This window comes from Plectrocnemia conspersa, unplaced genomic scaffold (assembly GCF_051122295.1).
Source record: "Plectrocnemia conspersa isolate PC_06_02 unplaced genomic scaffold, ASM5112229v1 ptg000010l, whole genome shotgun sequence".
Classification (NCBI taxonomy): domain Eukaryota; kingdom Metazoa; phylum Arthropoda; class Insecta; order Trichoptera; family Polycentropodidae; genus Plectrocnemia; species Plectrocnemia conspersa.
Window position 1 is genome coordinate 2,256,478 of NW_028277174.1, and position 22,265 is coordinate 2,278,742.

General features: G+C 32.3%; 1 protein-coding gene and 1 pseudogene across 4 annotated transcripts; one reads left to right on the forward strand and one right to left on the reverse strand.

The window, feature by feature from the left end:
• The first annotated feature begins 529 nt into the window (after positions 1 to 529).
• dbo (Kelch-like protein diablo) lies at positions 530 to 16,782 on the forward strand. Of its 3 annotated transcripts, none has more exons than XM_088194404.1 (13): positions 530 to 695; positions 847 to 955; positions 6,103 to 6,173; positions 6,279 to 6,449; positions 6,514 to 6,727; positions 6,795 to 6,929; positions 7,126 to 7,284; positions 7,354 to 7,748; positions 11,423 to 11,566; positions 11,626 to 11,778; positions 11,846 to 12,035; positions 12,153 to 12,343; positions 16,645 to 16,782. In XM_088194404.1, coding segments are annotated over exons 2-13 (1,836 nt in total). In that variant the 5' UTR covers positions 530 to 695; positions 847 to 943; the 3' UTR covers positions 16,646 to 16,782. The 3 variants fall into 3 exon arrangements, with proteins under 3 accessions (XP_088050530.1, XP_088050529.1, XP_088050531.1); XM_088194403.1 differs by lacking the exon at positions 16,645 to 16,782 and adding an exon at positions 12,416 to 12,676; XM_088194405.1 differs by lacking the exons at positions 847 to 955; positions 16,645 to 16,782 and adding an exon at positions 12,416 to 12,676.
• LOC148230311 (thioredoxin domain-containing protein 3 homolog) lies at positions 13,115 to 16,146 on the reverse strand (annotated as a pseudogene). Its single transcript, XR_015810948.1, has 10 exons — positions 15,901 to 16,146; positions 15,740 to 15,843; positions 15,604 to 15,675; positions 14,625 to 15,030; positions 14,381 to 14,560; positions 14,108 to 14,313; positions 13,769 to 13,986; positions 13,519 to 13,708; positions 13,312 to 13,458; positions 13,115 to 13,240 (listed from the first exon to the last, which is right to left on the reverse strand). The product of XR_015810948.1 is annotated as a thioredoxin domain-containing protein 3 homolog (transcript).
• Positions 16,783 to 22,265: the final 5,483 nt, after the last annotated feature.

Genomic DNA, 22,265 nt, shown 5'->3' on the forward strand with positions numbered 1-22,265 from the left:
CTATAACGTTTTGCTACATAAATACGTTTTAAAATTTAAACAAGTTAGGTGTGAGCAAGTATAAATCAGAAAATTGAAACTTTGTCGTTAACCCAGATTGCATAAATTGAGCCGCTACAGTATAATTTATGGTTAACATGTTCGGTGAACGAGGCATCATCCTCGTCGTCAATCCGTCGAAGTCTACCAAAATAAATTTCAAAAAAGAGTTTTAGTTGTGATAAAGTAAATACATATATAAACAGGTAAATAATCTTGTAGCAATTTATATAATGCTCCTTTGAAGTAGATTCGTTGTAGAGAGTAATTCATGTAGTGTTCATTGTTCTGAGCATTGCTTCTTTGAATCTAATCTGCTAAAATTTGAAAACGTATTTATATAGCAAATGTTGCTGGCCGCTTTCGTAGCCGTTTGCGCCAAATGCACCAGAGGCGTGGTGCCATTTATAAATATGAAGTGTTGAATTTAAATAAAAAAAGTATATGGCCATAAAAATCGATCGTAGTCAAAGTTAGGACCGAAGCGAGTGTTGCCATGCGCGACGTATCATCAGTAGCAGGCAAGCAGTCGGCGGCCCCCTTCGGAAGGAGGCTACGGTAAACATGGAGTAGACAGAGGGAAGCAAGAAGAGGAAGGAGTCCGGAGTCGCCTCCAGCTGGAGCCCTTTCGCCTCGGCAGCGCCGCAAACGCAAAGGTTCGTCCGCGCATCGCCATCTTTTATTTCCCGTCCGCGTCCCCTCCATGTTGTTATTATTATCGTTATCGTTATCGTTATCGAACCGTCCCGTCCCGTCCCACCTTTGAGAGCGTTGAGATTAAAACGTGAAAATATGGACGTGCGACAGATCGATCTCGACGCGGCGCTGAGACGATCCGCTCGAACCGCACACACTACCACACGACACAGCGACCCACACTAAAAATCATGTTTTGGTAATAAATATGAAATTGAAAGTGAGTATTTTCGTTTTATGGTTTTGTTTTGAGACATGCACGCATACGCATACACATACACACGCGCACACAGCGTTCGACGAGAGATGGGTTGACAGCTCTTATCATAGTCTCGTTTCGTTTATGTATTTCAATCGGTTTCGTAAACCTATTGCAAAACATCAACATAGCCAATTCACGTGTTTATTGTGGTACGTCGTAAATAATGCCACTCATAAACATGTGTTCCATATTAATACAAACAACATAGGAACTTTCGACCACTTTCCTCTCTTTATAGTCTCTTTATAGCGAGTACCAATTGGCAATAAACATTATTTTTAAATTTATCCCTTTGGTACAATTTCCTCATGATAATCTATCTCCAACTTGCGTCTTAAGCTTAAACTTCTGCTCTTGAGGAACAAAACTGAAGGGCTGCGGACGAGTATATATGCTTCTTCTGCTAATGCCGTGTCCAACAGTGACATCATTTTGTTTTCAATTTTTCCCGTTATTGAGGTATGAAAAAGTTCATATTTTGGATCTCGAATCGTGTAGCTTAGGTTCTCCATCTTCCTCCATTTTGATTGCGTTCTATATTATATGCTTATAAAGCCACGTCTTAAATGCTTTCAGTCTATTGATTGTAATCATTTAAAAAATTTAGGTTTCCCATCCGTGTCTGAAGTCGCTGCGCTTATTATTCCAATTGTTATTTTTAGATAAGGAAATAACCGTCAATTGCAGCTAGTTGCCATGTATTTTTCCAGATAAATATTACTTTTGAAGAATATAAACCATTTAAACGCTAGCGACTCGCCGGTGCGTCATTTCATGATTAATTTTTTAAAACAAGTCTACCAATTATTTAAAAATTATATTTTATTAAAGATTATTGTACTAGCTTCATTATTCAGTAAACCAACTATTTTATATTTATTTAAAGAAAGAGATACAAGCATGTGAAGAAAAATAACAGGTGACTCACTAAAAGGTCGCTGGCGCTTAAAGGGTTAAAATATATCTTAATCAATGTTCTTAAACCAAAGAGTGGAAGCAACCACTTTTTTGAGTTAAGGTAGGATTTCGAGCAGTGTGGCTCACGGCTTGCGTCCATGCGTTCATTGCAGCTATACTTTAAACTATGGGACTGTATGGAAGCATTATGCGAATGTGCACATGCCACGGACGCGCGGATATGACGCGTCGAAACAAGTATCGCCGCATTAGTCGTGCGGCTATACAACAGAAAGTGCGTGCTTATTGCAGAAAAAAAATCAAAAATGAAAGGAGCTTTATCTCAAGACGAACATTTAATTTCATATATTTTCTCTCGGAATAAAATTAATATAATAATAGTAAATCATTATCTTCTTTCCCATTGTAATAGAGAGCAAATGCAAAACTGTTTGATTTATCTACGCATAACGCGTAGGGCGAAAGTCAACGATGCGTCATGCGACTGTCGCATCACGAGCCACACTGCTCGGAATCCTACCTTAAATCTGCCCCGACATTAAAATACTTGCTCCAGCTCTGCTCTGTGCTCCGATAAAGTTTTATTATGAATTCTAATATTTATTTATCAAATTTATTTAATTATTATTTACTATTTTCTATATACATATATGTATATCAGGTTGTCCATTTTTTCTTACATTTGCAAAAATGTATTACTTATTATAAATTAATGATAATTTCACTATTCTTTCAGTGTTTGTTAACAGTAGTCATATCAATGACATTATTTAGTAATGGGATATTTTCAACCCTAAATCAACATTGGCAGTGGAAATAAAATAATCTCAGTTAATCCAACAAATTAAGAAAGTGACAGATGTGATTTTAAAAATTTCGTTCCGGGAATTTTATTGGTAGTAGGGTTCTTAATTATTCGTAGTTTTTAACTATTCGAATATTGACTAAAAATGGATTCAAATATATTCGTAATTTTTGTTCTCGGTTTACTAATATTAATTCATTTAACCAATTAGTGCAAAATATCATTAGGATCACGATGAAGCATTTTAAATATCTAATTCTTATCGAATTTATTTTTTATACAATAGCTAATGTTTGGAACGAAATTATATTACATAAAAATTAGATCTGTATATATGTTTGTTTTGTGTGGATTTGCATATAAATGTAATATCTAGAAATAAATTAACCGCAATTGAATTATTGAATTGATTGAAACAAAATTTTCGCGTCTTGAAACAACATACAAAAACACTGCCGAACTTATAAAAATTTACGACGAACACCTGTTTTTGAGATAAGCGTTAACCCTATGCACTCCAAAGACATTTTCTCCAAGTAATTTTCAGTGAATTGTCAATGATTGAAGGGGGGAAAAATAAAATTTTAATATAAATGTATATATATAAAAGGGGGTTTAAATTATGATAACACTTCAATGTGTATATTGAACATTTATTTGACAAATTAATTTTTAAAATTAAGCGTGATACTTTTTTAAAGCGAAACCCTTTCAAAGAAAGCTAGATATTTTTTACGAGTTTTGCAATAATACATCGTTTCTTATCTTCCTTTGCAACTTTGGGGTTCTGGTTCTCAAATTCTGATTATCATTTTTTTAAATATATATTCTAAATATAATATCCATAATATTTAAAATGAAAAGGCACTGCAAATTGTGTTACAGTTTTCAACATCATATTTGTGTGAGCTTGGTTTCTCAACAATAACTAATATGAAAACTAAAAAACGAGAAAGACAGAAAAGACAGAAAAAATTTAGACGAAGAATTGAGGGTAACTATATAAAATATTCGACCTAATATTTCTGATATCTGCAAAAGCCAACAAGCTCAGGTATCACATTAATTAATTTTTGATTGATCATTTAAATTCCATTATGTTAAGCAGGGACGTCAATTTGGGTAAACAAAGGGGGGAAAATGCACCACTTAGATTTGCCACCCAAAGAGCACCATCAAATATTATTACAAATATTTTTAATAAAACGCGTATAAATATAAAATTGTTTCTAGGGCAACATTAACTAACTAAATTTATTTTCAAAATTAAACTTTTTTATATAATTTAATTTAAAAAAAATATGTGAAAAAATTGTATGTACTTTTGTATGTAACTATTATTTTTTTTAAATATGTAATAAACATTATGTCCACATATTTTTTCACACCTGTTGCACCGCCACTTTTTCCCATGATCAAAAGTGCACCGTGACTTTGAAAAGGTTAAGAACCACTGGGTTAAACGATAATATAATCTTTCCAACATTTTGTTCTTTAAACGCACGAATTCTGCGAATTTCGGTCATAGTAGACACACTGATAAACATTTCATTGACAATTTTTTTTTTGGTTAGGGTGTGTTTTCCTATTATTTAATTTCTTTCGCAATTGTATAAAGTGCATTTTATTTCTAAAACTTTTTCCTCCTTATTTTCTTATCTTGTCGACTGATTATTTCAACCTAATGTGTTTGTTTAATTTATAAATTTTGATGTTAAAAATAACGTTTTGACCACATAGGACTTTAATTTGGGTGCATGGAAAATCGTATAATAATTATTTCTCTGTTAGGTTTAAATTTTCTTATATATTAAGAGTTAACTATGCTTAACCCATACGTCACGGTGCCTTGAAATGAAAAATGACATCCGATGGGGTCGCTCAACTCCCCCAAACATTTCAAGTCAAAATATTGATGAATTCTTCATCAAATTTATTTAAAAATGGATAATTCTAGGTACAAAATTTGTTATTCATGATAAGCTTTCGTCATCTGGTCAATATTTAGTTTTTAGTCAATTTCTATAAAAACTGACTCAGGTATACAAATCACACGGCGACAGTAGCGATTAGAGTTGATTTTATTTTTTTCTCGCGATTGGAGATAATAAAGTACCATGATTATTTTTAATATTTATTCTTTAAACTATTTTTGACAAATACAAAAAATTTGCGACAAATAGGATTTATATTAAATAAGTTATTTGAGAAAAACCAAAAAGTTGGGGGAGTCAACAGACCCCACAGCCACGGGTGGGTTAACAGAAATAATTTCCAGGTATTCTATAAACATTTTACCAGAAATAAAACAACGACGTCTAGTCTCTTAACGAAGTAAAAGAGCAATAAATGAGTAGATAAACAGTAGAATACATTCTTCGAAGAGGGTTCAAATACGCTGGTTTCTTGGTAACCAAAGAACATAGCCCTTAATGGGGACTATATTGAAAAATGTAGTATTCACATCTAGAACTATACCTTGTATGTATGTTAACCAATATAGGAAGTTTTGCTTAGTAAATCTTAAATTAGTTAATTACGTTTCAATATAAATTTGTCAACTAAACTAGAAACAACTAGTTGGTGGTTATGACTTAACTAGTACTATTAACTGCATCTTGTTATAATATAAAGTAAGGTCTGGATTGCTATAAAGCATATGTGTCAGCTACACATTAAGGGTTTTCTTATTCAGTTTACGTTTCTAATGTAAGTTGCAGAGCTATCATAATTTCTTAAACTTGAATCTGTTTCTTGAATGGTCTAAAGTTAACGTTGATGCGGGAATCATCGGCATTAAACTATTTGCTCTTTAATCTTTGATCTAATACAGTTTATACGATTAAATTAAAGATTTATTGAAACAAACTGTCCTCATATCTAAAAGACATTGAATCTGTCTCGCTTTCATTTTAATGGTTTTTGGCTTTTTTTAATAACAAATATGAAGAAATTATTGTCTTAAAAAAATGTTTTAAACTTTAAATAGTACCTGTAAATGTTACTGTTTTGTTTATTACTACAATATTTTATAAAGAGTGCAAAATTCATAAAATCTGTTTGTGCTTGGTTTTTTATTTTGGAAATATTTGTTCTTTTCTCTTTTCAGGATTTCTATCTTTATGTATTCACCTCGAAAGTGTACAGTGGGATTTAGAATATTTTTTATTGATTATTACTAGGGTATATTTATGTAAATTCTCACTACTTGTCGATCGCTCCTAGAACATATACACACATTCGTTAATAATAATCCATCACTCGAGTTATTTTTGTCTAACAAATGTTATATTCGTCTTTTGGTCATAATCATAAGAGCATGTTTACTACATCAAACAAAAATAACGACCATAATCATTTTTCAAATGCATCGCTGCTGCAGATTGACTCTGTGTGGGGTTGGACGTCGCCCCCGCTGCGGTTGCAGCTGGGTAATTCAAGAAACCAAACAAGGTAATGTCCTAACATCAAAAATTATTTATACTTACCGAACGATGCGATCGACTCAAGTTAAAGATTAATATATTTATTTTAATCCCTTCGAATGTTAACTTTCAGTGATATGGGCGAGATGGGTATCTGTGAAGGACCGCCGTCGCCAGCGCGTTTGCCGCACTCTTCAGAAAAACACCCTCGGGCTACTTTGCAGGAGTTGAACGTATTGCGCAGGCATCGGGAGCTTTGCGATGTAGTGTTAAATATTGGAAATCGGAAAATATTCGCACACAGGTAATAATTCAACCTAACAGAGGGGTATTTTTGTATCGAATTAATCCACTATTCTTATCGACAGAGTAATCTTATCGGCGTGCAGTCCCTACTTCAGGGCCATGTTTACCGGGGAGCTGGCCGAATCTCGGCAGACCGAAGTCACCATCAGGGACATTGACGAGAACGCGATGGAGCTGTTGATCGATTTTTGTTACACGTCTCACATTATGGTCGAAGAGAGCAATGTTCAGACGTTATTGCCGGCTGCTTGTTTACTTCAGTTGGCTGAAATTCAAGTTAGAATCGACGCTGCGTTGAATTTTGTTTAGAATTACGTAATGAGTGTATGTTTGTTAATTTTAGGATATTTGCTGTGAGTTTCTAAAACGACAACTGGATCCGACGAATTGTTTAGGCATTAGGGCATTTGCCGACACTCACTCCTGTAGGGAGTTACTTAGAATAGCAGATAAATTCACACAGCATAATTTTATGGAGGTAAATATTTGGTTTAAATCTATAGATTTTTGTTTATGACCCAAAATATTAATTTTTTTCGTAAAATCAAAATAAAGCCAATTATTTGGCTTAGTGAGTTAAAATGAATAATTAAAAAGTATTTTATTATTTACACAAGTAATTTATCACATGTAATAAAACTGGTTTAAAATGTATTTTTTTTTTTATTAATCAGGTAATGGAGAGTGAAGAGTTTTTACTTTTACCTGTTGGTCAATTAGTCGATATTATTTCATCTGACGAATTAAACGTCAGAAATGAAGAGCAAACATTTAATTCCGTGATGTCATGGGTTAAATACAACGTTGCCGAGAGAAGACAGCATCTTGCACAGGTCAGACTCGGAACCATTTTAATCGCAGTGATAAATTACTTATTTTTAATGTAACTCTCTTCTTAACAGGTTTTGCAACATGTCCGTCTGCCTCTTTTAAGTCCCAAATTCCTAGTGGGCACCGTGAGTTCCGATCTATTGGTCAGATCCGACGAGGAGTGCAGGGATCTAGTGGACGAAGCGAAAAATTACCTATTATTACCTCAAGAGAGGCCTTTGATGCAGGGTCCCAGGACGAGACCCAGAAAGCCTACGCGTAGGGGAGAAGTTTTATTTGCAGTTGGGGGATGGTGTTCCGGAGACGCTATTGCGTCCGTCGAACGTTTCGATCCTCAAACTTCAGAATGGAGGATGGTAGCGCCCATGTCCAAGAGACGATGCGGAGTGGGCGTGGCCGTTCTTAATGATTTATTATATGCGGTGGGTGGACATGATGGACAGAGCTATTTAAACAGCATAGAAAGGTATGTTTCGCATTCGTTAAATTGACACTACCAACCGCTACATTTAACCGCTTAATGCTCGGATTTTTTTTAACAAAAATATCAGGTTTTATATTACATACAATTTTCTTGCATGATTTAAAAAGAAAAATAGTGGAAAATAAAATACATTAGTAATGAAAAATGCAAAAAAAAACTTAATTCAATACAAAAAAACAATTAATAAGCAAGATTATATAAAATACCGATGCTTCAGTGCATATAATTTTATAAAATTTTGGGATATTGTTTAAAATATATCACTGTATCGAGTTCCGCTTTTATTGAACGGTTCTCAACACTAGATTTGGGGAAAATTTAAGTTAATCATAAAATATTATAATTCGAAATTGTATTTATCAAACGAAATATGGGAAACACAATAAATTAGCCAATTCGGGTGATTTGAACCATATTTTTTTGGAAAATTTGCCAGAATTCACTGGTGACTCAACTTTAAATAATTTTATTAAAAGCTGACTCATTACAATTGTAAATGATTTTATTATTTAACTTTAATTTTGTGTACTAAAAGGTATACGTTCATTCAAGAAATTTTGTCAAAATTCATCAGTGGTTCTCAAAATTATTTTATTTTATTAAATTCTAAAAGTAATAAGTAATTTAAAAAGCGAATCATTTTATTATTTTACTTTAATTATAGATGTATATGATTGTAATTGAATGTTGACAATTTTTCAAAAAAGTTGACAAAAAGTCAAAGGCGATTCTCTAACTTCTTTTATTTTATTAAATTGCAAAAGTGATTTAACCATTTGAGTGCCACATTTTTTTTCATATTATGTAAGAATTGCCTACAATTTCATAACTAAAAAGAGGGATATAAAAAAAAAATCAACTTTTTTAACCTTTACGCGTCTAAGCGGGGTTAATTTGTACCCCAAATCTGGATTCGTGTGGAACTCAAATCTTGGTCGACCATCCAGTAGGCGCAATGCCCATAACATTGTAAATGCACCATCGAGTCGTTTGTTAAATGGCAGTCAAGAAATCAATTCGATGCGGGAAGCATTTTTTTTTTATATATAACCGAGGAAATGGTTAATCAAATTTGCAGCGAAATAAACAAAAATAATTCGATAGAAGATAATATATCAGTAAATGAAATGTATGTATTTATTGCCGTCCTCTTAGCTTATGGAAGAAACCGCAGAAGAAGAATGAATGTAAATGAATTGTGGAGTACAAATACTCTCTTTAGATTTAACTTTTTTACTGCCGTTATGTCACTAGATAGATTCCAGTATATATTACACATTTGATTTGATGATTGCGATACCAGAGCCCAACGATTCGCTGAAAGCGGTGACATTGGAGCCAATTAGATTCGTTTTTAACCAATTTTCAAAGGCATGCGTAAATAATTTTTCTCCTGGCGCAAATATAACAATTGATGAAAGATTGGCTGCGTTCAGAGGAAATTGGCCTTTTCGTGTATACATGAAAACAAAACCAGGAAGATATGGTATATAAATATGGATTGCTGTTGGTTCCTCTACAGCTTATGTCTTAAATCTCCAATTATATACTGGGATACTAAACAATGTAAGAGAGGTAAATCAAGGACAACGAATAGTGACACAAATATCAGAACCCTATTTTGGCTCATGGAGGGGCATTACTACAGACAATTTTTTTACGTCAGTTCCTCTAGCTGAGTTGATGTTTGCGAATAAATTAACAATCACAGGAACTTTACGAAAAAATAACAGGGAAGTTCCAAAAGAATTTTTAAATAATGCAACTAAGGAACACTACTCAAGTTTATTCGGTTTCATGAACACGATAACATTATTGTCATATGTCCCTAAAGTTTAAAAATGTGTATTGTTGCTCTCAACTCAGTTCAACGATGTAGGAATTGAACGCGACGTAAAAAATAAACCAGTACTAATTAGCCATTATAATAAAACAAAGGGAGCCGTCGATACCAGTGATAAAATGACGCAAGAATATTCGTGTGTTAGGGCTACAAGGCGATGGCCGTTTCGAATATTTATGGAACTTCTGGATATAGCAGCTCTAAATGCATACATTGTTTGGACCCAAAAGTATCCAGAATGGAGAGCAAATGACTGCGGTCGCCGTAAAACATTTATCAGACAACTAAGCTTAGAATTTTCTAAACCTAATGTACTTAAACGGAAAAATAGCTGTAAAATTAAGAACAAAGCAATCATATATGCAATGGATACATTTCTCACTGTTACTGATATCGATTCAGCTCCCGTAGAAGTTTTAGAAGGCATGAGCACTACAAATTTTCAATCCAGTACTGGTATAGCAAAATCATCCAGATGTGCCTTTTGTCCAAGAACTCGCGATAGGAAAACTCGAATATTTTGCTATGAATGCAAAAGAGCAATTTGCAGTGCTCACAACGTAAAGCAATTATCTTGTGAGAATTGCCAAAGAACTGTAGCGGAATAATTCATAATTATATTATATTTACTTTATAGTTGAATTTGATTTATAAATGTTTATATTTATTTTTACCTTGTGTTATGTTATGTTATGTGTTTTATATTTATTTTTACTCGATAAATAGTTTTAATTTGTAACTAAAAAAAGTTTCGAAATAAAACATATTGCTTTATTTTGCGTAGTAACTTATTGAACGCTCGCTGACTGATCTTATTGTTTCCGACCGGGCGCGTGTGAGTCAGTTTGCATCTGCATCTTTCTCCAGTACGTACGCTCGGAGAGAATTATTTATAAATGTTTTGATGGCAATAAAGTGGATTTTAGATGATGGAGAGCATGCTGAAAATTAAAAATTGAATTAATTTCACTTTAATATTAGATTATAGTTCATTATTACTCAATTTTAATCTGGGGTAATTTTGTACCCCATGCCGGCACTCGATCCAATTTTCGATGTAACGGTACTCGAAGGTTAAACGAGAAGCAATTGTAATATTTTTTTATACACTATAATAAAAACATAACAATTGTTAAATGTATGTACATGGCCAAACCATAAATTAATTGTTTAGTATATTAAAAAAATAAAAATGTATGGTTTTCAATAACAAAAAACAAGTTGAATATTAAATTTTACATTGTTCCTTTATATATTACATTTTTTTTTATTATTTCTTAGACGTTAGTATCAGGCTGCATATGCAAACATTTTTTGGTAAATAAAAATATAATACAGTCGACCCCCTCTATAGCATAGAGATTGGGACTTTGTTATAGGAATACTACGTAATAGGGGACTAGACACCCATACAAAATTTGAGGTTAGGTTCTTTCGTATTATATATTTTCTTACTGTATTGTGCTGAATATCCCTGGAATGTTATAGAGCGGCAACGTTTTGCGTGTCACAGAATACGTCTAACGATGTCAAGAGACAAACAGTAACAAAAACTACGCTATACAGGGGAACGTATAGCGTAGTTTTTGCTATATGCGTACGCTATGCCGCAAACGATATGCTGTTTACTAACAGAGTTGTAATTCCAGAATATATTTTTAAGTTGGATATACCTACATATATCCCGTATCAGATTCATACATCATCTTATAATAATCTCATATTTTGTTCTGCAGTGAATAGCGCATGGCACATAGAATACTCCAACGTGTAAATATAATGATTTTTAAATGCTTTCATTTTTGTTTTATAGATACGATCCTCAGACGAATCAATGGTGTAGTGAAGTAGCTCCGACGACGTCATGTAGAACTTCCGTAGGAGTTGCAGTTTTAGACGGAGCTCTTTACGCCGTTGGTGGACAAGACGGAGTGCAGTGTCTTAATCATGTGGAAAAGTATGTATACGTTAATTTAAAACTTCTTCATTTTGTATATGTTTTAACACTTTTTATAGATATGATCCCAAAGAGAATAAGTGGTGTAAAGTGAGCGCCATGACAACGAGGAGACTAGGTGTGGCGGTAGCTGTGCTAGGTGGATATTTATACGCCATCGGTGGATCCGATGGACAATGCCCGCTTAATACCGTTGAACGATACGATCCTAGGTACATATTTTTATACAACGCTATAGAATGAGTATAGTTTTTACTATAAATTTTCTTCTATTTTCAGACAAAACAAGTGGTCAGTAGTGAGCCCAATGTCAACCCGCCGCAAACACTTAGGCTGTGCAGTTTTTAATAATTTGATATACGCCGTCGGAGGAAGAGACGATTGCATGGAGCTTTCGAGTGCCGAAAGATACAACCCCCACACTAACACTTGGAGTCCTATCGTGGCTATGACTTCTAGGCGTAGTGGGGTAATAATATTTTTAATCAATATTTTCAGCAAGGTCGTAAAGAGCAATTTTGCAAAATTTGTTTTAGGTCGATCGAATAATTGTCTTTTTCTAAATTGCTTTTTATTGTCTATTTAGGTCGGTCTTGCTGTCGTCAACGGACAATTATACGCCGTTGGTGGTTTTGATGGCACGGCTTACCTGAAATCCATAGAAGTATTTGATCCTGAATCAAATCAATGGAGATTGTGCGGTACTATGAATTATAGAAGGTTAGGCGGAGGCGTCGGAGTAATGAGAGCACCGCACACAGATAACAACTATATATGGTAATTGATTTTATATCTATATGTATCTTTAAGTCGTCAGCTTATATTAAAGATTGTATATGTGCTTTTCAGGACAAGGAAAGACTCCGTGGTATAATTATTATTTATATTTATTACTTTTTTCCGAAAGGAAAAGGGATATAGTGCAATATATTTATACGTGTCTCTGAAGTTTTTAAAAAAAGATACAAGAAATCAGAGTCCTCGAAACCAAAAGCCTTCTAATTTTAGAAATTATTACTCATTTGTATTTAGGATAACTTTATATCGACACTAATATTTAAATGAAAACAATAACAAAAAATCACTAGGCATAAAATCGCAAAGACAAAACTAAAGATGGATAATTGAAGTTGCACTCAGCACAGATACTATTATAAATAATTGTGTATTATAAAGAAAAGTAATAATAGTTTATTCCACATATGGCGCTATTAGACATACTATTGTATAGTGACAGCATTTTTTAAAATATTTAGACGGAGTAAAAAAGTTAATGTTCACTGCCAAAATAAAGTTTACGGTTAAAGCTTGTTATGTAATTGATCAATCAAGTTTATTTAAATTATATATATTATATAAATTTTAATAAGCATGTGTGTATGTATATAGTGAGAGTACATTTATAGTTATTATTATATTATATTATACTTTTAATTATTATATTTATATGAAATTTGATAGTATAAACATGTAATCTAAATTAATAAAAAAAAATTAGTACAAATGGATTTGTTAACGATATAAATCTCGGAATTATAAAAAGCATGATTATTTGACAAAGCGTTTTATTTTTAATTAACAATATTATATTTGTATTAAACTTCAACAGATTTATCTTAGTGGTTAAACGTTTTTCTCATCACCGTCGTGCGGAATCTCTTCGATATTCTCACCCTAAAATAATATATACGTATATAAAAAATATTTTTTTAACAATAAAGATTATATATATATATATATCAAACCTCATCATTTTCTTGACCGTCTGTCTCGTCATCGCTTTCATTCTTATCGTCATTTTCTTCCGTCTCGGCGTTGGATACATCTTGATCTGCCTTCTCAGGTTCAGTTCCCGGTTTATCATTCGAAGCCGCTTTCGCCTCACCCTTTTTCTGTAAACAACATTCATTTTACCATTGTTTCTTATTTTTATCTTAATAACAGGAACAAACCTTTCCTTTCTTCTTTTTAACTACAGCGATCACTTCTTTGGGTTTTTCTCCATAACCGGGCGGAAATAGAACGCCGCATTCTTTAGCTCCTTCGACGGCATTCGGACTTATATACGTAGGACCGAGATCTTCGAATACCATTCTGACTTCTTTATTAACTTTCGATAGCATGAGTATCAGTTTTTCGCCGCTAAAATCAATCATTGCTGTATTTTTATACTAGGAGCATAAATATATATAACGTCATTACTATTCTTTCTGTTGATGATTATTCTCGTATTCTTCCGGTGTTATTCCGATGTTCTTAGCCGTTAACGGATCTCCTGTGCTGAAAAATCCTAACTTCAAAACTTCTGTTTCATATTTAGAACACGCTTCTAATACTTCTTTTCTTTTAAATGAGTCGTAAACGACAGCGACGTGTGGCGGATTTGGTGGAGGTTCAGGTTCGATGAATTGAGCTACTGTCTGAATATATAAACACAATGTACTTAATTTGATTATTTTAGATATTGTGTTAATTAGTTCTAAGATTTAGTATTAATAAAAAAATACCATAGATAATTTATCTGTTTATATAAATACATACTTTTGGGAATAATACGTTTATTGCAGCCGCTTTAGATATCGGATCATTTGGAGTGTAAATCCCTGGAATTATTGTTCCATCTTCAGCTATCATAGAAAGTGATTCGGCTATGTTTTTCTCGTCTTCCTTCTCCGTCTCATCTTCTCCGGTCTGTTGAGTCTTTTCAGTTTTTATAGCACATGTATATATTACGCTTTTTACTTTTTCTATAATATATATAGAAGCAAATAATGTAAATTACCAAGAATACCTCTTTATGTATGTATTAAATACCTAAAATATCTCCACCGCCGCCTTTATCCGGATTCTGCTTCAAGAGAATAGCCAAGGAAGGTTTTTCCAGAATAATATCTATAGCGAGTTTATTATTATAAATATCTTGACTATTAATAAATAGTTCTGCAATCTTATCTTCGGTTAACGTAGGCGTATCTTTATCAGCCACTGATATTGCTAAAAATCAGATTTAATAATCATTTGATTCCACCTTTTTTTATATTAAAAATAAAAAAAATACCTAGAGCATCCCAAGATTCATAAATCAATTTATGTCCGTCGAAAGCGTGAGGCCAGAATAACAGTATATTAAAATCAGCAATGAACGGCGTCATCATTTCGCTCCTCTTCCTGCATCGTTCAATCTGTGCTATTTTAGCCGCTTTCTTCTCGATCTCGGCTATCGCTTCTTCTTTTTTGTCTTCGATTGTTTTTCTTTCCTGTGAAATAATGAGGTTATCGTTTTGATATTTAGTGAAAGGCAATGCATTTCATACTAATTCGGCTGGCGTCAGGTCTATGAAAGCTATTTTGATTCTTTCTCTTTCATTCTTTTGCGCTTGTGCTTCATATTCCAGTTCTTGGATGATCAGTCTCGTTAGCTTTGGAGCATCAGCGCCAAACATCAGATTGATTATGTATCCTCCCTGAATAGACAATCAAAAAAACTGTGTTAAATTATTAACCCTTTTGTTGCCAAAATCCGATGTATCGGCTTTTACTACTTTGGAAAAAAGTGCCTGATTCGATGTCATCATTTAAGAAAGAATATGATACATTTTTAATAATAGACTTACGCGATAAATAATAATCTTATTTAGGTAGAAAACCAAATTTGGCAATTAAAGGGTTAACATATTTAAATTATCTTGTTTCTAAAGAACTGGAGTATCCTCTGTAGACACAAGTCTGTTAATCTCTGCATTTATTTAACAGTTTAACATCCAAAGAATAACGTTTCATGTATTTTCAGCCGATCGTAGTTTCCTTATTGATGTGGATCTAAACCTACAATCAACGATATATTTTTGACTATGATATCATCTTCTTAATCTTGATACTTTACAGTCATTCAATTATTCTAATTTTGATCTTGAGACTTCGAACCATATCGGAATATCGAACAAAGGATTTTGGTTATGTATTTTTTAAACGTTTTTGTTACTCCAAAGATGCCTTAACTAATACCATACTCTACAGATTTAATGTTGTTATTTTACCGCAATGAACATCCATGTGGGTTCACTTTTCTTCCGGAATCTCTTCAAGCACGTAATTCCATCAGATTTAGCCTATTTTCAATACAAATTGATTAGATACTCTCATGATAACGGTTAATGTATTCAGTATGCTTACAATAGCCAGGTGTAGGTTATCTCCGCCGACTTCCACCTTCAATTTCTTCAAATTGCCGACCATTCCAATGCACGGTCCGCACCATTCCGAATATATGTCCACAACTAAAATGTGTTGAATTTGAAGATATTGTTTATTAGATCTTGATTTATGGATCTAACCTATGAGTCCCTCTTTCTCGACGAGCTTCTCCCATTCTTCGTCGTTGTTGATCTCTGCTTGCAACTGAACTTGACCGCCTTTCTTACCTGCAGCCATAATAACAAAAATCACCAAATATTTAATCAAAATATAACAGAAATGTTTTATGTGGTCGTCATAGCAACACCACCGTCAATCAATTCGGAATGTGCGTGCGTTCTATGGGATTTGTATGTAAATTGCCGACTTTTTTCATGCTGACTTATCAATTATATAAAATATTGTCTGTAATTGAGTGGAGTGTTTAGTTTCAAGCTCAATTTCGGACGTTTACATTTGGAATCTTTGTCGAAGCCGGTCGTCATGCTTCCGCCGCTGCACCTGATTATCTTGTGAATTAGATTATTGATCAAATTTGTCCCTTGTGTAATAAGCTTGTGGACTTAAGATAGTCAAATGCAGGCATACATGACAATGCATTAAAAATGTAATGCAAACTATACATCAGATTGTGAAAGCAATAATTTTATCGTAGCTTTTGAGCGCATTTTTTATTTAGTTATAATTTTATAATCAAACTTTGATATTGTATACACAATAATTTTTTTGTAATAGATTTATCAATCATATTATCGCTATGTAAATATATTGTTATAGTTAATAAAATTGTTTTACACTAATGTGCGATTTGATTATTTATCTCCCCCAAAATATCAAAGATATTATATTAATTTATCTAATATATTTTATTTTTATTTTTGTAGAATTTCAAGACTCAAACGAACGTAGAAACAAGATATTCGAGTTTCTAAATGAGTTTTTTTATTGGAACTGATTTTAGATGCCTTTTAATAATTAAATATAAATATGTAAAATATTATTGTTATAAAAATATGTTAATGAGTATTTGATATATTTTTTTCAGGATTTTATGTATTTTTTTATTTAAATAAAATATATTATTTATAATGTTAATAATTATATTTGTGAATTTTGAGCATTTGAAATTATGAGAAACAATTAAAACTTACTATAATATAATTAAAACTATATACTATATGTATTCATTTTAGAGAACTGCAAAATTTCTTGTTGCATTGTATTTTAATCATATTATTTCATTTATTGTCATTTTTTGTGAATCTTAAGCATTTAATATATAACTGATAGAAACAATTTAAAAATGGTTAGAATATAATTCAATAAAATATATGTGATATTATTTCTAAGATATTGAAAAAATTTTCGTTGCATGGCTCGATTAGTTTTTCGTTTTCTAAGCTAATATATGTTTTTTTACTGTGAATAATTATCTCTATTGAAGTTGTATTGAAATAATTTTTCCATGGTGGGCGTGAATAAATTGATAGCTCGACATGCATGAAATTTTAAACTATCATTACGGTGAATTCTCAATTGAAGTTGTATCGAAATAAATATTAACACCATAAAGCGAAAAATGGATAGTTTCAAATTAAATGCATCTCGAATTATCAATTTATTCACGGATATATCAGGTGAATAATAAGTAAAATGATAATTGTAAGGCAAACATTGTGAAACGTTTTCAAAATATATTCGTTGATAATTTGACGGAAACCTACTTTAATCTATCAGTAACCATGTATGTAAAAATAATACAGTTTCACTTATGACCTATTGCCTGAACCTTATTTTACAATATAAGTGTCGGGACTGCCCTTAAACGTTGCAGTGAAATTAAAGCTCGCTAAAAGCGTCACATAAGAAATAGTAAAATAATTTTAAAAACGACCATTTTATGTGACTTTGTTAAAAGAAAAAATATTAGGGATGTAGCATTAAAACCAGGTGTGTGTTATTCGAAACGTCAATACATCGCAATACAAAAAAACTTTCGTTCTCATCTCCCGCTTTTAACTGTTGCGAAAAGCGTCGCGAAATGATTAATATTTTTCAAATATAATTTGTTAATAATAAGCTTTACATAAAAAAGGTGCTAAAATTTCGCGTATTTTGATACATTAAAGCTTTAGGATGGGTCCAATTATTTTCTTAGAAAAGTTCGGATTTGATTCTGTATTTAATATTTATCTTATTATACTCATTGTTTAAATTATCATAAAGACACTAGTAGTTAATATTCAGTTTTTAGTTATATGTACATATATTGGATGCAGTAAAAGATCAAAGTTTTTACCCCGTCGGCATGAACAAGCAATATTTTTTATTTGAGCGAACGTTCATTCAACAGTTTCGAGGCACTTGCATAAAAAAAACGCGCTGAACAGATAACAAACAAATAAAGGACGACGTTGCCAATTGTACCGATTTTCAATCTACATTACGCTATTATACCTGCCAAAAACATCACAAAATTCTACTCCAAATTATCGATATTTATCGGATAGACATTGGACTTTCCTCAATTTTTAGAAAACATGAGCCAAAACACTGCCGTTCACAACAACTTACCTCCGCTACTTCATTCACTATTACCACTTCGCTTTCGACTTAGAACAATTGAAAGTTCAGCCGAACTCTTTTACTTCGCGGCTAATTTTATTGAGCAAAATAAACATTTTTAAGGGGGAAATATTAAAAATTTTCGCTGCATAGTTAATTTTCTTGTTCAAAATTAATGGCTTTTAATGGAAAAACCCTAAAAAAAATATTTGTCGCTTTTTTATATTACCGTTTTTAATTTTTCAGAGCTAAATGTACATATTTCATATAGTAAAAATTATCTAATGGAATTTATCAGATTTTATTTTGTGATTTACTATTTGATCACGACATACTAGTTCAGATCCGCAAATCCTCTTAATCAGTTGCGGCCCGGTAAATAAAACTAAAATTTGAATTTGGCCTACCACTCTTAAAGGCGTAAACTCATTTTGTAGGTGTGTCCAAGAAGCAAAGCAATTGGCTCATAAATATCCTCATCTGCGTTGTTTTTAACCAGAAATATAAAACATGTGACACTTGGTTACAAAGAGTTGGATAGAAGATAATGTAACCAGAGACGCCAAGAAATATATATAATAGTTCAGCATCATCACGACAGATCACATCCGACAATAATGCAACTTGACACTGCAGCGAAGACTAAAAATTTTAAGATATACTGTTTCGATTCCGCCACCTGATAACAAGATCTATATTAACATTTATATGTGATAATTTATATAATCTTATAAAATAAATTATTACTAATTTTTACAGCGTCTATTTTGTCTGCAAAGTTATATGAAATAAGTACCTTTATTTACTTCTGGCCTTCGATATACGTTTAGAAAACAATTGGTATTGTTTCATGCACTGTATAGTTAAACGTATGATTTTTTGACAGTCATGAATTGACTACCATGGTTACGTTTATAATGTCACACAGAATACATAATTTTGTTTTATTAGAGGAAATGTTATAAAGAGGGTCTGACACTACGGATAATAATCTAAATAAGCATTTTTCCATTGATGCAAGTTTTTGGGAACAAACATAAAAGGCTTACATGTGCTCATTAATGAAGCACCTTTTATTATCAATAATAGTGCTGTGGGGGATTCAACCAAATGCACGATTTGTTATAGTTTTGAGGTCATTCTGTCCATTGGATCGCAAACATCCTTATCCGTGATTCGCCATATCTGCCCCGAGCCAGCATTATAAAATATGTGATATTTGGTCACAGAGAAGGAGACGCAGCAAAGACGCAGAAGACAAATGAAGAGAGACGCGACAGAGTCATAGGAGCAGAGACGAGCCAAGACAATGCATCACGACAAATCTCAGTTGCTTTCCAAAACACAGCTGACAATAATACAACTCGACACGCCAGTAAAGATTTTTTGACTTCCAAAACTTGACATTTAAACTCCACCGTCTGATAGCGACATCTATTTTTTTTATATATGTGGTAATATATATGTTTATAAAATAAAATGTTATTAGCTTTTTCAGTGTATATTTGGCTTTAAAGACACACTCTTTCGACATCAAAACTGATAAACATAATGCAATAAACATAAACAAATCTTCTTGCGTCTCACTGGCTGTACAAGTTAAAGCAATTGTCATCCAGTGGCGAAACTATGAGGGGCGGAGGGGGCGGGCCGCCCCGGGCGGCACTTGCTTGGGGGCGGCATGTTCACGATGGGATCGTCTAGTGTGGTTCTTAACCCTAAATGCACTACAACATATATAAATCCACGAATAACAAGAGCTTAATATTAACCAATTTATTATTTTAAGAAATGCTGATTTTATGACCCTGCAAAAAATGTATGGGAGGAAGCAGCAATTTTAAGGTGGCACATACCCTAGCTACGTCACTGTTGTCATCAAAATCTAGAAATCACAGCTAAGCATAATTTTGCCTATAACACAACATACTCCCCACTTTGCTAAGATGATATTAAGTAATGTTTCACCAGACCTACCCTTCAAGTCGCATCGACTAAATTTAGAAGCAAAGTAATAAATCAACAATGTAAGTTAAGGCTTGAAGTGTATGTAACAAATTACGAAACTAGGATTATCGTGTCATAATATAATACATTATATCCACAAGTCACAAGTTTATTGTTTTATTATATTCCAATAGTTACTTTATTGATATTGCATTACAAACGCGAAGAAGTTTCCCATTTGGTATCACTCGAGCCTTTTATCATGTATCGTATATTACCATAATGCGCTACATGATAAATACGAAAGCGAAAAAGTCCACATTTTTCCGTTAGGCTGGCTGAAATAATTTACTTCCATATCACGCTATATTATTTTCGGCTTATAATAAAACTTATTTTATTATTTGTTTGCCTCGGATTGAGACACAAACTTGATTTTTTTCTTCTTTCCCTTGAATAATTCCCCGCACGACGATAAATCACGTGACATGTGACTTTAAAGACACGCCATATGGACATAAATTTAATTAAAGGAAATTCTTTAATCGATTGGCGTGTAATTTTAGCTGGTTAATCGCGAAGCGATTGGTTAAGTTAAAACTGCAGTTAGCGAACTTTTCAGCAATTTAATTAACGAAACGCCAACTTTTAATTGAGCCGCTGGATCAGAATAAAACTTAAGACAGGTGTAAAATTGGTAATTATTTTTAGATTGCGTTTCACAAATTAAAATTAAAACGGTAACATAATTAATGAAAAATGAAATGTAATATTAAAGATTCAGGATTTTATCTTTCATTTATTTATTAATTATTCATTTTTTTTGTAATTGCCGAAGTAAGCCTTCATTCCAATTTATTGAAGCTGTAAGAATAAGCTTTTATAAAACACTTTCTCACATCAGACACTCGAAGAGAGCGAAGAAAGTGGAACATCAGAGACCAGAGAAACCAGAGAAACTCACCCGTTTTAAAAGACTTATTCAAGGACGCAACTTCTGCAGTTTTGACAATACAGCCTAATTGATCTAAGTAAGTATTTTTCCCTATTCGCTCAAATTTCTGTTAGGGAACATATAAAAAGCTTGATACTTCACTACTTATCAGATAGCAGAGATAGAGAAAGAGAGAAAGACTCACCCATTTCGAGAGTCACCCACAATAACTAATTAAAAAATACACGATTTGGCATACAAAACCCCAAACCACCATTATTAAAATATGTTTGGTTTCTCTTTATTTTCTATTAATTAAAGAATTGATTGCCATATTTGTATATATTTGTGTTTTTTCTCATGTATGTATGTAATCTATATAGCTATTAATTAGGAATACTATTCAAAAAATGTTGCTAAAAAAATATTTTTTAGCTCCCCTTATAGCAGAGTGACTCGATAATAATCTCATGATATTCATATATTTTACTCTCTGCATCTGGTCACTCTTCTATGTGCACTTTGATTAGCTTCCGTTATATTCTTTGTTCTGTGGTTACCATACAGTTGTTAGGTATTTATGAGTGAATTTAAATATTATTTAGCATACTATTTGTTAGATATTATATGAGTGAATTTAAATATTATTTAGCATACAATAAACAATATGTAGTTATTTTCATTTACTATAAATTTTAAAATTATTTACGAAAGATATTTAAATTTATATCAGCTTATGTTTTGAATATAATGTATTGATATTATTTGGAGGGGGGGGGGAGCAACTAAGTTTTTACCTGTGGTGCTCAATAATCTATGATGTAGAATATAAATAAATATATCAATATAAACATAGATTGTGTTTTAAATGTGTATGTCGAATCTTATCTAATTCATTTAGTAGAATACTTATATTTTATTTTATAATTAGTCTTTTATTCGATCTATTGTATATTAAAATATAATTTATTATTAATAAAATATTAGTATGAAAACAATACATTTTTTATTAAATAAATCAAATAGATCAGTATATAATATAAAAAATAGAGTTTTAAG

What these genes read in the sequence shown, in the direction of transcription:
- dbo (XM_088194403.1), top strand. An exon ending in CGGAAAATATTCGCACACAG is followed by an intron (nt 6,450 to 6,513) that starts GTAATAATTCAA and finishes TCTTATCGACAG; the next exon opens with AGTAATCTTATCGGCGTGCA. An exon ending in TGTCTTAATCATGTGGAAAA is followed by an intron (nt 11,567 to 11,625) that starts GTATGTATACGT and finishes CACTTTTTATAG; the next exon opens with ATATGATCCCAAAGAGAATA.